The sequence below is a fragment of the Balaenoptera acutorostrata genome, chromosome 4 (assembly GCF_949987535.1).
Source record: "Balaenoptera acutorostrata chromosome 4, mBalAcu1.1, whole genome shotgun sequence".
NCBI lineage: Eukaryota > Metazoa > Chordata > Mammalia > Artiodactyla > Balaenopteridae > Balaenoptera > Balaenoptera acutorostrata.
The window spans coordinates 103,206,609-103,221,805 of NC_080067.1; the positions used below are offsets into that span (position 1 = coordinate 103,206,609).

Sequence of the window (15,197 nt, forward strand, 5' to 3'; positions counted from 1 at the left end):
CTGCAAAAAGATATAAAAAGGATAAATCAGAATAAAATGACTTCATGGTCTACCATTTTCAGGAATGTTGGTGGATGGTCCTGGTTCTCCAGGTGGTTCCAAGCTATCCAATAAGCGATTCACTTTATTTCGAAGTTCTATCAGTTCTCGACGAAGATATTTCACCTGACTTGATTCAAGGGGTCTTGGTTGGCCATTAACTGGAATAAAAGCATTAATTTTCTTAAAATTAGGAAATATTCTTCAACAAGGATATCAGTAGAATAATATGCAATAAGGAAAAACCAAAATAACTTCTTTACAAAGTTAAACAAAATCAAACAAGATACCTATTGACATTCAAATAACTTTTTAAGGAAAGGATTCTTCATTGCTAGTTACTAATTTTTGGAAAAAATAAATATTCATCAGTCTTTGCTGATGCCAGATCTATGGCTTACAACCCATAATGGTAAAACAAAACAAAACAAGTTAATTAAAAGAATTCAACTACAGTGAAATAAATTAAAAATACAGAAAGCTTTAATATATTTTTAATAGAAATTATGTACCTTCAAAAGCTCATTTTATTTCACACAATTCTTGTATAGCCTTAAAATATTCAATAAACACCTTATTAAAGGTACAATGACTGTAGGTTTGTTATCATTCTTGCCTACTTCTGACCTAAAAAAAAGAAAAATTAGCTACCTAAAATAACTGACCTAAAAAGTAACCTATTAAAAAAAAATGCAGAATTCATAAATTCCCATCACCGCTGTCCTTCAAAGTAGTTACTTCAAAAGCAGCACATTAGCCACAGAAAGTCAGATTATTCAATAATCATTGTTTTTTTTAAACAAAGGCAATATTACCTCATTTAATTACCCATTTTGTGCAAATGACTTTCAGCTGACTAAAAAATAAAGAATCCTTCATCCAGCAACAAAGACTGTCACCACTGAGATTGTTAATTTAAAAGTTTTTAATTTATTAATTCACAAGGCTCTGAATGCAAACCTCAAGATAGTTGAAAAATTAAACTAAACTCAAATGTTTTTTATGCATTGTCAGTATACATATATACAAATTCCTAAGGCACCAAATTAGAAATCTATTTGAAAATAAAGGTTCAGTGAGATTCTTTGTAAAATATGTTTCAAACATCAAACCACCAATATAAGCTTTTAAAAGACAATCCAACAGTATTTTACATACTCCCTATATAGTTATGAGGAAGTTCAAATATAATCTACCTGTATCAATGACTGGCTTTTACTGGGTATTACTGTTTTTCTCTAATAGCTGAAAAGGAGAAAAGCAGCTCCTGACAGCTAAGAACTGGCCCAGTACTGTAGGACAGGCTTGAGTGTTGCTAGAAGCTGGCGTGGCACTGACAGGTAGGTTGTGGTGTTCTCTTGTTGAACATAAACAATTTCAGAAAACGCTGACAGTACATCAAATATATCTCAATAAAATTTTTAAAAATTTAAAAAACAGACAAAGAACACGAACAATCAGAAAAGATCACTGTGGGACTGTGATAGCTCAAGACAAAAAAGAGAGCCAGTCCATTATCATGTGAGAACTAGACAAAAACAAGATCGTTGACCAAACCACAAAAATGACCAAACATCCCTGGCTAACTATGCGTGACTGTCGCAGTTTTACCAATCACAGCTTTAGCCTCAATTCACTACCCCCACCAAAGCCCCATTCCTTGAACCTTATCCAAAATCATCTAACACAAGCCCAAGCCCTATGAAAATTCCTTCCTAACACGTTTTTACTGACACCCTATTGTTCTCCATGGTGTTCATTCTCCCTCATTGCAATGTATTTGAAATTAAGCCCCGTTTCATTCCTAAAACCGCTTACTTGTGCCTTCTTTTTTCTTACGTGATCTCAATAGAGGTTTGCTAGTTGTATATTTTCAAAATTGCTGATCCTATCAATTCCCCAACTTCTAGTTCATTTCTGCTCTTTATTATTTTCTTCCTTCTAAGTTATCTAGACTTACTTTGTCCTTTTCCTTTTTAGCTTTAGCATGCTCTAAAAACTATGTCATATAAAAGTCATCACTAATTATTTCTAATTCGTATTATGATTTCTTCTTTGATATGTTACTTAAAAGCATATTTTTATCTTCAAAAGTATGGGAGTTTGGGTTCTTTTTTGTCAAATAGTTCCTAATGAGACCAGAGAATATGATCTCTAGGATATTCCTTCCCTGATATTTATTGAGACTCATTAGAAAACCTAGTACATGATCAGCTTTTATAAATATCCATACGCACTAAAGAAAAACTGAATCCTGTCCTGATTGCTAGATGTATAAGATCAAACCTGTATTTGTTCTGTTTAAATTTTGAGGCTGCTTAACCTATCAGTTTCAAAGAGAAGCGTATTAAAAGCTCTCATGAATTTTTCCTTCTTCTATTTTTTTTTCTATTTTTCCTTGAGGAAAAATCTAAGGCTATGATGTGTAAGTGTTCAGAATTATTATATCTTCCCAGAGAATTATTCTTTATCATGATGAAGTGACTATTACTAATAAAGTTTTCACTTAAGAGTCTACTCTGTTATACTACAAACTAGCCTTGCGTTTGTCTAGTATACAAACTTTTCTAGCCCTTTACTTTCCAACTCTGCATAATAATCTTTTGGTATGTCTCTTATAATCAGCATGTAACGAAACTGTTTAACCAATAAAAGCGTCTGTCTTTTAACTTGTATGTTTAGTCTGTTTATCTGTACTGTGGTTAGTATTTTGTGCTACTTTCTATTTTTCAAGCTTTCTCTGTGCTTCTTTTCCTCCTTCCTCACCATCTAGTTAACCAAGTAAGTACCCTTTGCTTCCTTCTTTTCCCTCTACTATTTCTAGTCTTTCAATAATCCCTCTTACATTTTAGAAAAGCAAACTTCAATTTAAAAAACCTAAGTTAATTACTATCCTCCTCCCAAAGAATCCAAGTCTTTAAAGTATTTTAATTCCTATCATCCTCTCCTGTCTTACATATAATTATTGCTCAGTATTTTTGTCCCATCTTGTTTCTATATTCCTAAAACTATTATTTTTTAATAATCAGTGTTCATTTAAATTCACACATTAACCAGTTTATTTGCTCACAATTTCTTGCATCTTTTACCATTCTTCTGGACTCAATTTCCTTCTTGTTGACAAACCATTTTAAAAAATTCTTTTAACAAGCGTCCGTGACGCTTCTTAAATTCTCAGTTGAAAATGTTATTTCCCCTTACTCCTTAAGTTTAGCAGACTACAGAATGCTACTTCTCTACCCATCTTTTTCTGAACAGTGGAAGATGTTATTCTACTGTCTTCCAATTTCTGTTATTGTTACTGTGAAGAAGTCTACTTACAGTCTAATTGCTTTGTAAGTGATCAGTCTACAGGCTGATTCACTCGGGCTACTTTTAAGATTATCTTTTTGTCTTATATATTCTCCAGCTTCATGACAATACATCCAATGGAGATTTATTTTTACTTACCCTGCTCAGGACTCACTGTGCCTCCTGAAACTGAGGGTTTATATCTTTTATATAATTCTGAAAAATTCTTTAGTCATTATTTCCTCATATATTTCCACTCCCCTATTCTCTCCTTCCTTAAAGTCTTAATGGAGGGGCTTCCCTGGTGGCGCAGTGGTTGAGAATCTGCCTGCCAATGCAGGGGACACGGGTTCGAGCCCTGGTCTGGGAGGATCCTGCATGCCGCGGAGCAACTAGGCCCGTGAGGCACAGCTACTGAGCCTGCGCGTCTGGAGCCTGTGCTCCGCAACAAGAGAGGCGGCAATAGTGAGAGGCCAGCGCACCGCGATGAGGAGTGGCCCCCGCTTGCCACAACTAGAGAAAGCCCTCGCACAGAAGCGAAGACCCAACACAGCCAAAAATAAGTTAATTAATTAATTAAAATTTTAAAAAAAGTCTTAATGGAAATAAGCTGGACTTTCTCAAATTCCCTCATTATTCTCCGTCTCTGTGTTTTTGCACTCTATTCTGTCATTTCTTCAGACCACCTTCCAGTTTACTAATTCCCTCTTTGGCTGTGACTAATCTGCTGTTCTAACTCACCACTTAGTATTTAATTTCTATTTTAATTGACTAATATTTTTCATTTCCACAAGTTACCTTAAGTTCTTTTTTATTGTGGGGGGGGGGTTTACTGATGTATAGCTGATTTACAATGTTGTGTTAGTTTCAGGTGTACAGCACAGTGATTCAGTTATATATATTCTTTTTCAGATTCTTTTCCATTATAGGTTATTACAAGATGGTTGAATCTTGTAATACAGTTCTCTGTGCTATACTGTAGGTCCTTGTTGTTTATCTACCTTAAGTTTTTAATCGATTCCTTTTTTCGTCGTGCCTAGTTCTTATATCCTTATTTCTTCTTTTATGTCCAATAACTTTTAATATATATTTTATTATCACTTCTACTAACTGAAGTTCTTGGAAATCTAATCCTACTATTAGTTGTATCCATTTTCTTGCTTACATGGATGTTTCACGTGTCTTACAGTTTTGACCTCTAAGTTCATCAACAGGATTTTATCTGTGAGAAGCCTATGTGATCTGAAATGAGAACATACACCCTCCAGAGAGATTTCTGCCTTTGTTTCTTGCAATTTTTCGTGGTAGTATCTGGGCTTGGGAGTTCCCAAAGGACCACTGGTTATGAATCCTCAGGAGAGCCTTTGCAAACCCCTGACATCCCAGGGTATATGAGAGTTTCCCCTGTCAATTCCTTGACTCTACCAACAAAGAGATATTTTTCTTCTACAATATTCTTTTTGAGAGTATAGCCACTGAGGGTCTAGGACCCAAGGCCTATACCACGTAGATACCAAATGACAAATCCTTAGATTATGCACACTAAAACCTTCACCATCACCACCAAAAGCATCCCAAGTCTCAGCTTTTGGTACTTCAGGTGCTGGTTTTTTACTCCAACTATATTTTGGTCCCTGACATTTTCCTCAAGTTCTTGAGCAAGCTCAGGTGTGTAATTCAAAAAGTATATTTGAAATAGTTTATTTAGCACATCCTCAGTGTTTCTGGGATGAAGATTTTCAGTTGACCTAATCTGCTTGATAGGTGGCCAATAGTGGTTAAGTATTTTAGATTCAATATCGTAAAAAGATACCTTTTATTTAAAAAAATTTTTAACAGTTTTTGTTATTAGCATTTTTAAATGATTCATGTTCACCCTTCCTAGATGGAGAGAAAATAAATACAAATTAAATCAATTGGCCATGATCATATTTCATGGAACTGTAATGGTCAGTGCCACATAATTTTTTTTTTCCAGTAAGTTTATTACAATTTGTTTCCTCTGACAGGTTCTAAGACAAACACCCAGTTTGCCTGAGTTTTAAAAGGGTATTTCCTTTGCCCCACTTGAGCCACAAAATTTTTTAAAAATGCTAACCAAAACATCCAGAAAAAAAGTCCACATTTTATTTTTCACATAATCATACTACCACTTTAACTCTGCAATCACTTCTATCTTGTCCCTTAAGCATTCTGCCTTGCAAATCTGTCATGATCTATAAGAAAACAAAATCTAATAGATTAAAATTAGTCTTATATTTGTTTTTTATCAGAACTATCTCTAATCTTTAAGTACTCCTTGAAAATTAATTTCTAAAAAGTATCAGGCCTATACGTTAAACCCTGAGAATAAGTAAAAACATACTACATTAGAAAAGATAATTATATATTCTTAGAGAACTAAACTTAATAAAGGTAGTTTTAACACTGCAATTATTTTCAATCCTGGAAACACTTATACAAGTGGCACACATTACTATTTAGGGTAACTGAGCAAATGGGTTATTTAAAATATGTCTACTTTCTACTAATCTTCAAAGAAAAAGAATATAGTTAAGCCTTAATAATTTAAAAATTCTGATATAGCTGAAAAGTTACCACTTAATTCTGAGTCTTTAAAACGAAGAAAGCTAAACAGTTTTTCATAAAAATACAATGAATAAAATAGTAAATTTATTAGAAAGTTTACCACTTACCAAATAACGTCAGTTTCAGTATCCTACTACACTGAATTGCAAAGGAAAGGTCAGAACTATCAAAAATTGTTATAAGATCTCCATCTGAAACAAACAAAAAAAATTTCAGATTTGCACCAGTAGTAAACTAGGATATATGTTCAATTAAAATGCAAAATGTAGATCACAGAGCATAATTAGCATCTCCCATAAAAACCTTAAACAAATATAAAGGATCTAGGAAAGATGTATTTGTTCAAATGATACTAAATCAATTTCACTTATTACTTTTATGGCAAGATATTTATCAGATCCTCAGAAGAAGAGCCAACAAACACATAGCTAAGATTAATACATTGAGTAATCTTTTACTAGTCACCAGGAGGAGATTACAGTTTAGACTGAAATCTTTTCCATTCTAAAAAATTTAAATGTACTTATCAGAAATTAAAGTAATAAGGACTTACCTGGTGGCACAGTGGTTAAGAATCGCCTGCCAATTCAGGGGACATGGGTTTGAGCCCTGGTCCGGGAATATCCCACATGCTGCAGAGCAACTAAGCCTGTGCGCCACAACTACTGAGCCTGCACACCACAACTACTGAGCCCACATGCCACAATTACTGAAGCCCATGCACCTAGAGCCTGTGCTCCACAACAAGAGACGCCACCACAATGAGAAGCCTGCGCACAGCAAGGAAGAGTAGCCCGCGCTCGCCCCAACTAGAGAAAGCCCACGCACAGCGACAAAGACCCAACACAGCCATAAATAAATAAGTTTATTTAAAAAAAAAGAAATTAAAGTAATAATGAAATCTCAAGGTTCAAATTTTAATTCTAAGTACAGTAAAACGCCACTGACACAAATGGAGGGGAAGCCACATACAACAGTAACTAAAAAGGTTGTAAAAAAAAAATTTTTGCAGAATTGTCCTAATAAATGGATAGACAGTGGAGTCTTTCAGGTCCCTGACCATCTCGATGCTGAGATGGAAACTATCAATTCTCCACAGGAAAAATATTCATACACACAAGATTCTGAAATACCCTAGATCCCCAGGATAAAGAATACTATAATTAGCATATCAACTGCCTGTTCAAAAGCTTTCACAGGGCTAGGAAAAAACTGCTAGAGAGAGAAAGAACAGAAAAGCAGCCCCAGCAAGAAAGTGATCAGGGGCCTCTGCAAGGTATCTTCGACACAGCTGGGGGGATGGAGGGTGCCTGGGGAGGCTGAGAGGCTGCCCCAGCGATGCTCTGCTACACCAATTTTAACACTGATTAGGCAGGCTTATTTTGGACAAAGATGGCAATAAAAGCCATAACTGAGGATTTTATCATTGCTTTTTGCTCTTTACAGCCACATCCATTTTTTACAACAAAAACATCTAACGCTCAACTTCAGGGACTCTACTCATAAACATATTTTTAAGAAAATAAAGTATATATGTAAAAGAAGGAAACTTTCTATAACTGCCTTTTTCTTTTCTGATTCCCACAACAGAAACAGTATCTCTGACGGCAGGAACTCTTTACCTAAGTCAGTCTTCTATGCTCGTGCCCAACAGTCTATGGAACACAAATCTGTACAATTCAAAGCACTCAAAAACAGGATGAAAAACAAATTCAATGGGATAACTAGATGTGGAAGTTTCAACAATGAGGATACCCAAAGCAACCAATGGACAAATCCTTGTTTACAGGACCTCAAACTAAGAATGGTTTTTATATTTTTAGAGGTTCTAGAAAAAAGAAGATGAGACAGAGGCCTTATGTGACCCACAATGCTAAAGTATTTATTATCTGATCCTTTAAAGAAAAAGCTTGCTGACCCTTCCCTAAACAAAAATAAGAGAGTTAAGAGAAAGCCAGTAAAACAGCAAATTCAGTTTAAGATATGCCAAGTTTCAGGTAAGAGCAAATCATCTGAGGTAAAACCATTCAAAACGAGTTGTAAAGTCAAAAAAAAAAAAAAAAAAGAACAAATTGATCAAATTTAGGCACACATTTGGAAGTCAAACAGTGGAAAGTCAATGTATTGTAAGTAGATGAGATTACTAGGGAAGAGAACAGGAAGAAAACTGCTCTCCTTTTTTGTTCCTTAACATGGGTGACCCTCAAAAATTAGTTCTGGGTACCATTAGATGATACATTGCAAAAAAAGAAAGGAGAATTACACCTGTAGTGAAATAATCAGCTTAGCTGATCATCAATGATTTATACTCCCCTTCCTCAGTGTAAGTTGTTGGAAAGTGCCTGTCCAACCAGGGACATTTCCCAACCTACTGACATCGGCACAGTCATGTGACTGGGGTCTGACCAATGTGAAGTGAACAGAAACTAGGCCTAGAGAGTACAATCTCCCATGTGATCCTCTACACTCTGTCTTCATGCAGCTGCTTGCTGGATGTCAGTGCTCAAGGTGAGCTTGTAAGCCATGTGTTGAATATATCAGAGCTGGGTCCCTGTCAACCTGGGTCCCTGAATGATTTCTTGAGTGTTAAACCATTGAGATTTTAAGATTTCTGCTGTAACAGCTGGCATTACATCAAGCCAACACACAGAGAGGAACAGAGAAGAAGCTATTAGTGATAAGAAGAAAACTGAGACAGCACAATGTCAGAGATATTAAGGGGTAAGAGTATTTAAAAAAGGATGGTGTGGACAGCAGTGCCAAGTATTGAGATCAAGGTGAAATAGACTGGAAATAAGATAAGCGATAAGAAAGATACTGGTAACTACCTAAAGCACAATTATCAGTAGAGATGTTAACAAAGAAGACAGGTTTAAAGAAAAAGAAATAAAGACAGTCTACTACTATAATTCTACTATGTCTTCGAAGAAACATTTGTCATGTAAAACCCATCTCCATAAAAAGTTTTGTGGTCCAATGAGTCTGAGAACACTGCATGAACTGACATCGTACATCAGTATATTACATGTTCTGAAAATTCCTGCAATAAAGAAATACATTTGTCTTTTTTTAAACCAGCTTTCCCATACTTAGTTGACCATGAAATCCTTTCTCATTCAATACCTACTAACATCCCTTTCACATTGGGAAACACAAGTAAAAGTTTGGTTTTAAAGCAAAAAGGAAGCCAGAATTTGCACAGGCATAAGAGAAAAAAAAAATGGCTTGTAAAAATGTATGAAAGTGCCCTATCACTTAAAACCCCCTTCTAATAATAAATCACTTAGCTATTTTTAACTTATAAAAGAATTATAACTACATGAACGTTCCATTAAATAAAAGAAAGTGGTACTCAATTACCATGGAAGGAAACAATTTTTATTCTGATTTCAACGAAAAATGGACAAAAGAACACATATAATATTTAGACTTTTAAAAACTAACTTGAGAAACACTCTTACCTTCATCTTTATATTTTATTGTAACTTCATCATTACTCAGAAGTTTTCCTCTGAAGACTCTCTGCATCATTAGCACTAATTCATCATAAGTAATATCTTCATTATGAATGGGAATTCGTCGAATATCCTCTCCCAGTTGAGCTTTGATGATTAGCTTCCCACTCAGATCCAACTGCCCATTCATGGTGGACTCCAGGATGTTCTATATATACAACTCTAGAAAAAGACCGACAAGATGGTTTTGATGATTAAACAGCTATAAAACATATTTTAAAAGTTGAAAAGCAAAGCTACGATTAGAATCTAAGAAATTCTGGCCTTCAAAGGAGATCCACTGTTCCAGCATTACGATATTCATGTTAAAATGGTCTAGAGAGACTTCCCTGTTGGCACAGTGGTTAAGAATCCGCCTGCCAATGCAGGGGACACGGGTACAAGCCCTGGTTCTGGGAAGATCCCACATGCCGCGGAGCAATTAAACCCGTGCGCCACAACTACTGAGCCTGCGCTCTAGAGCCACCGTGCCACAACTACTGAGCCCGCGCGCCCCGAGCCCGTGCTCCGCAACAAGAGAAGCCACCGCAATGAGAAGCCCGTGCGCAGCCAAATTCCAATGCAGCCTAAAATAAATAAATAAATTTATTTTAAAAAAATGGTCTGGAGGTGGCTTTATTATGTGCCTAAGAAAATAAGTTTTATTATTTTATATCTATTATTATTTTACCCATATATTTAACGGCTTATCTGATTTAGATTTCTTACTTAACATGTCTAGAACAAACTCCTCATCTTCCCCTCAAAATCTGCTTCTCCTGTAGTCTTCTCCATCTCACTTAGTAACAATTCTCCTTCTAAGTTGTGCAAGATAAAAAAAAAAATCTTAGTTTCTCTCTTTTCCTCACACCTTACATACACCAAATTGCCAACAAATCTAGTTGCCACAACCTTTAAAATATCTCTAGAAGCCAGTCACTGTAGTACCTTCACCTCTATCAACTTAATCCAAGCCACCATCATCTCTTGCCTGGATTATTGCAAAAGACTCCTAACTGGTCTGCCTGCCCTTTACCTTTGTCTGCTTTTAATCTATTCTCAACACATCAGAGTTATCCTGTTAAATAAAATCTAGTATCACTACTTCAAAATCTTCCAATAGATTCCCATCTCACTCTTGGTAAAAGCCAGAACTACAAGGTCATGACCTGACCTCTGGTCCCTGGCCAAGTATTTAACCTCATTTCCCACCTCTCTCCCTGGCTACCCTGCTACACTCATACTTCACATTCTCCTTCTCAAGACTTGGCACTTGCTGCTTCCTTTATCTTGAGCCCTTTTCACACCCCTCACATGATTCAGATCCCTGATCAAATGTTAATTTCTCAGAGGTTTTCCCTGGCCATCTAACTTAAAATGGCTTCACTGTCACTTTCTTATCCTGCTTCATTTTTCTGCAAAGCACTTATCACTACCAAATATTTTAAATGTATTAATTTTTTACTGTCTTTTCCACTAGAAAGTAGGGAAATAAATGGTTTTGTTCACTGTATTTCCGGAGCCTAGAACAGTGCCTAGCACACGGTTAATCATTCAATAGCCGTTAAACGAAGGGAAAAATAAATCCTGGCTTCCAAACTCTATTAGCCTGTATATACTAACTGCTAGCCCTGAAGAGAAGAGCATGTGTGAACGCTAAAATAGTCTCAAATTTTTCTCACTAAAATAAGAAAGACCTCACGAGTATTTTCTCCAATTTTTCTATTTTGGAAACTTGAGGACAAAGAACAAATCAGTGATACCCTCCTGAGCTTTCTAACAAGACTGTCCACTACTGTTTCTACATCTTCCATAACACACCCTTTCCCCAAACCTGAGTGTGTGTGGTTAGACAGCACACTTGAAGAATAAGACAGTATCAGAGAACTAAATACTAACTTGCTATTGAATTTTCCCTTCTTGGGTTTTATTTTAATCTTATTTCAGGTTATTCAGTGTGCTTCTCCTGTAATGACTCTGTAATCCTAAATTCAAAATAATGTCTGAGGTCTCTAGTAATTTATACCATTACCATATAACAACAGAAAATACACTTATGCTTAATTAATGTGTTAATATCTCTTCTTCTCAAGGCCTATCTCTTCTTTCCAAGACCAAGATATTCTTGAACACATTATCTGTAACCACGGAGCATTTCCCTAGTATCAACTCCTTCCTCCTCCTGCCCCAAGCAAATGATCTCTCAGACTATTTAAAGTACCTTATAATCTCCTACTGGACACATTCTGGTTTCAACAACATGCTTTTCTACTAGCAGCTTTCTGTTTTCTCTTCTTAAATGTGTTATTTCATTGACATCATATTTAGTGTTCATAATTCTCTACATTTATTCCTTCGTGTGTGTGTGTGAAAGCACTCCACCTGGCCCCCAACACACCAACGCTTCAAATACTTGAAGAAAGTTTTCATGAATCCTAATTCATTTCATGAATAGTACACATAAATGCCCTAATATTCTTCATATAAATGCCCCATGTCCTTCTAATTAACTACTCCTTAAATGAATGTCTCTAGACCCCCTTGACATCCTCTGAACAAATTAATTTTATGAGCGAATCTTTAATGCCCCATCTTAAAATGGGGCAATAAATATTGAATCTAACACTCTGAGGTCAGTTCAGAACAGAGCGGACTGTGCTCTACGATCTGGATGCTATGCTTGTCCTGACAGAAAATAAGAATACAGTTAGCTTTTTATCTGCCCATTCTGACAAAAGACTTCTCATGAAGACTCTGATTAACTGAAACCTCCATACAACCCCTTCACCTGTTAGCCAAACCAGCCCTCTTCATTTGGGAAATACTTAAATACCTACTATATGCCAAGCTCTGAAGTATCATTACTTCAACAAGATGGTAAAGATTCCACCCTGTTTGCCTTGCAGCCTGAGAAGAATAAACAACTTCAGCAAATCAATCTATGTAACCTTCTCTTACCTACAGGATGTGTAAACCGTCAATAGTGTAGTTAAGGACCAGGGCTTAGCTTCAGCAGGATGGTTCTACCTATTCTCAGCAGCATCTAAAATAGTGCCTGACATATAGTATTTAAAAACTTGTTTTCGTTCCCTAAACAAAAGATGAATGACAAATAATAAAGTTCTGATAGAGGGACTGAGAGAAGAAAGCTGTACGATCAGATCAGTTACTAAGTCAAACCTTCAAACTGTACCTTCTTTATGTAGCTAGAAGTGACTCCCTACAACAGACATATTCCTAATCAAGAGAAATCTCCAACATTAAACATAATTGATATAATCCTTTTGATCGTGAAGGAATTGTTGCTCGGTTACAACGGATCTGAAAATATGAGTCTCTTTTACTTTGCATCTGCCATGTTTGCCTGCAAATTCATTTACTGGTTGGACTGGGCTGTAACCTACCTGTGGCCAGGAACCAGGCCTTCTTTCCTAAGGGTGTCCCCAGTTTGTGCAGTCATCTCCATAAAGCATGCACACAAGTTACCACAAAAATAAGAATACCCTGGAAGGGAAAATCCCATCCCCACATTTGTTTACGTAACTGTAGAATCCAGGTCCTCTTTTTTCTCTAACTTCAATCACAAGGTAGAGACTGCTGTGAACTACTAGTTCCTAGGGCTGCCGGTGAAATCCTTACAGCTTTTTCTTCTCCCCATTTCTCATTCTTTCTTCTTGTCCTTGCCCCACTCCCTCTGAAGCCCAGAAATGACGCAGCCACTAACTTACGAAATCTTCCAACAGGAACACTGTTCTCAGAACTGGAGAATAAAGTGTCAGGCCCAAGGAGACACGTAAAAAGCCTGCCTCTTAAACCAGGATGTAGGTTCAGTGACCAAACCTCCAGCTCCACTAGCCCTGTAGTTAGGGCCCTGCTCAAATTCAGAGGGGCCTGCTTAGGCACCTCCAGAGGGTAGCAATTTCCTTTTAAGAAATCCTAAGCAAAACCAAACCCTTGAGTATTCCGAAGAATGCAAGGAGTCTCAAATCCTGCCTGACCAGAGGCAGCATAGCAAGATGGTAAAGATATCCCCTACTAGCTGTGTGACCTTAGGCAAATACTTCTCCAAACCTCACTTTCATCATATGCAAAATGGGAATATCTAAGTTTGGAAGAATCCTTGTGATGATTAAATGAGACCATGCATCGAAAATACTTAGCACAGCGCCTAGCAAAGTAAACTCTTAAAAGTTAGTTGTCATCACCACTATCAAACTGGGTTGGACCTCCAGACGGCGCTTGATTAAGGACTGACATAGCCAAGGAACAAGGTTTCTCCTAAGTGACCCCAATTAACTTATTCCCACAGGCGCCATTCTCCACCCTTCTCACCCTTCCAAGCCCCTCTGAGGGTTAGGCACTGGACCATCCCAGGCCTCCCAAAGTCCCTCTCCTCTCCCTCGGGCAGTGCAACCCCTAGGAGCCAGGCGGAATCCGCGCAAGTGCCCTTGCTGACCCAAACACCCCTTAGAGCCCCCCAGAAGGCCTGCTTCGCTGCCACTGTGGCCAGCGGGGCCCCCCTCCCCTCCCCGAACGTGGCCTCCCCTCCCCCACGCGAGGCCCAGCCCGGCCTCCGTCCTCCCGACCTCCAGCCCTTCCCACGACCCCTCCGACCCCACCCGTCCCGCGCCTGCCGGTTCGAACGAGGCCCTCCCAGCGTTTTCCACGTCTCCCGGCCCGCCTTGCCCGAGAGATCGGCCGCGCCCCCATCTCCAGCGGCCATACCGGCTTCCCGAGGCCGCCGCTGCCGCCCCTCCGCAGGTCTCTGCTGATCCAACCGGTGCGAGGCCGCCACCGCCGGGCTCTGGGGCGTTGGGGGAAGGCTACTGTCACGGCCCACTCGGTTGCCCTCCGGGGCCGCTGCACCTCGCTGGCAGGCTCGCGCGGGCCCCGGCCAATCGCACGGACCCACCAAGCCTAGCGAGAGCTCGGGCCCAGTACGTGGCAGGTGAGGAAAGAAGAGGGGCGGGAACAAGAAGAAAATCTGTCCTTTCGCTCCGCCTTACAACGAGCAAATCAACCCAGGAAGCATGCGCAGCGGCGAGGGGTGGGGGACTGACAACGCCGCAGCCTGCAGGAGCCTGAATCTCTGCTTTCTCACTGGAAGACCGAGGGTAGGAAATGCGAGCTGGATGGATGCACGCATGCGCGAGGCGTGACAAGGCACTTCCGGTTTTCCTGAACGCTAGTATTTCCTGTCTCTCGCCCGTGGGCGGGGCGTAATTTGCTGTTTTAGACTCTTTGAGAGCGGGTTTAAAGTGGGCGTTAGTCCAAGTTTGGGTGCTTCTTGTTTTGTGGCCATTGTAGTTCTCCTAGTCATATCTCCAGAAAACTAATCCTTTTCCCGCCTTCCTTCTACAAACTCATTCATTCATTATTGGACGCCTACGCTTTGTAAAGCACTGCGCTGGGAATGGAAATGAATCAGTTTGTGAGCAAGGAGTTCCGAATAGCGTTTACGAGACGGGACAAACTTATGACTGTGTAAAAGATAAAGGCTGGGAAATTAAGGCCGATTAAGGATTCCAGAAGCCTTTTTGGAAATAAGGCTTTGAGCCTTATTTGAGGTACCCTAAATACTGTTCCCTTCTCTCTTACCTAAAGCATTTGTTTTGAATATGCCTGTTTATGTAAGAAGTGCTCTGGCTTTAGACTGAAGCCTAAAATTTTGGGGGAGGGTGGGAATAGGTGATAAAATCTGGGCATGGGGGCAGTGCTGTTTTAAAAGTTGCAAGGAATTTTGCCTTCTAAGACGGAGACTAGGCAAAAAGCAATTTGAACTTA

At 38.6% G+C, this 15,197-nt stretch overlaps 1 protein-coding gene and 1 non-coding gene across 6 annotated transcripts in view; both read right to left on the reverse strand.

The window, feature by feature from the left end:
* TFG (trafficking from ER to golgi regulator) overlaps window positions 1-14,522 on the reverse strand; it is a 36,904-nt gene extending 22,382 nt beyond the window's left edge. For 2 of the 5 annotated variants that reach the window (XM_028163838.2, XM_007164024.2), the window contains exons 1-4: window positions 14,139-14,521; window positions 9,381-9,596; window positions 6,027-6,110; window positions 54-200 (exon numbers count right to left, since the gene is read on the reverse strand). In XM_028163838.2, coding sequence (XP_028019639.1) covers window positions 54-200; window positions 6,027-6,110; window positions 9,381-9,564 — 415 coding nt within the window. In that variant the 5' untranslated portion in view covers window positions 9,565-9,596; window positions 14,139-14,521. Of the gene's footprint in view, window positions 1-53; window positions 201-6,026; window positions 6,111-9,380; window positions 9,597-14,138 lie in introns of all 5 variants that reach the window. The other 3 variants (XM_028163825.2, XM_007164023.2, XM_007164025.2) reach the window with 2 other exon arrangements.
* On the reverse strand, window positions 5,322-5,461 carry LOC114236070 (small nucleolar RNA SNORA27). The gene has a single exon (XR_003622108.1). It is a non-coding gene; the product is annotated as a small nucleolar RNA SNORA27 (small nucleolar RNA).
* Window positions 14,523-15,197: the final 675 nt, after the last annotated feature.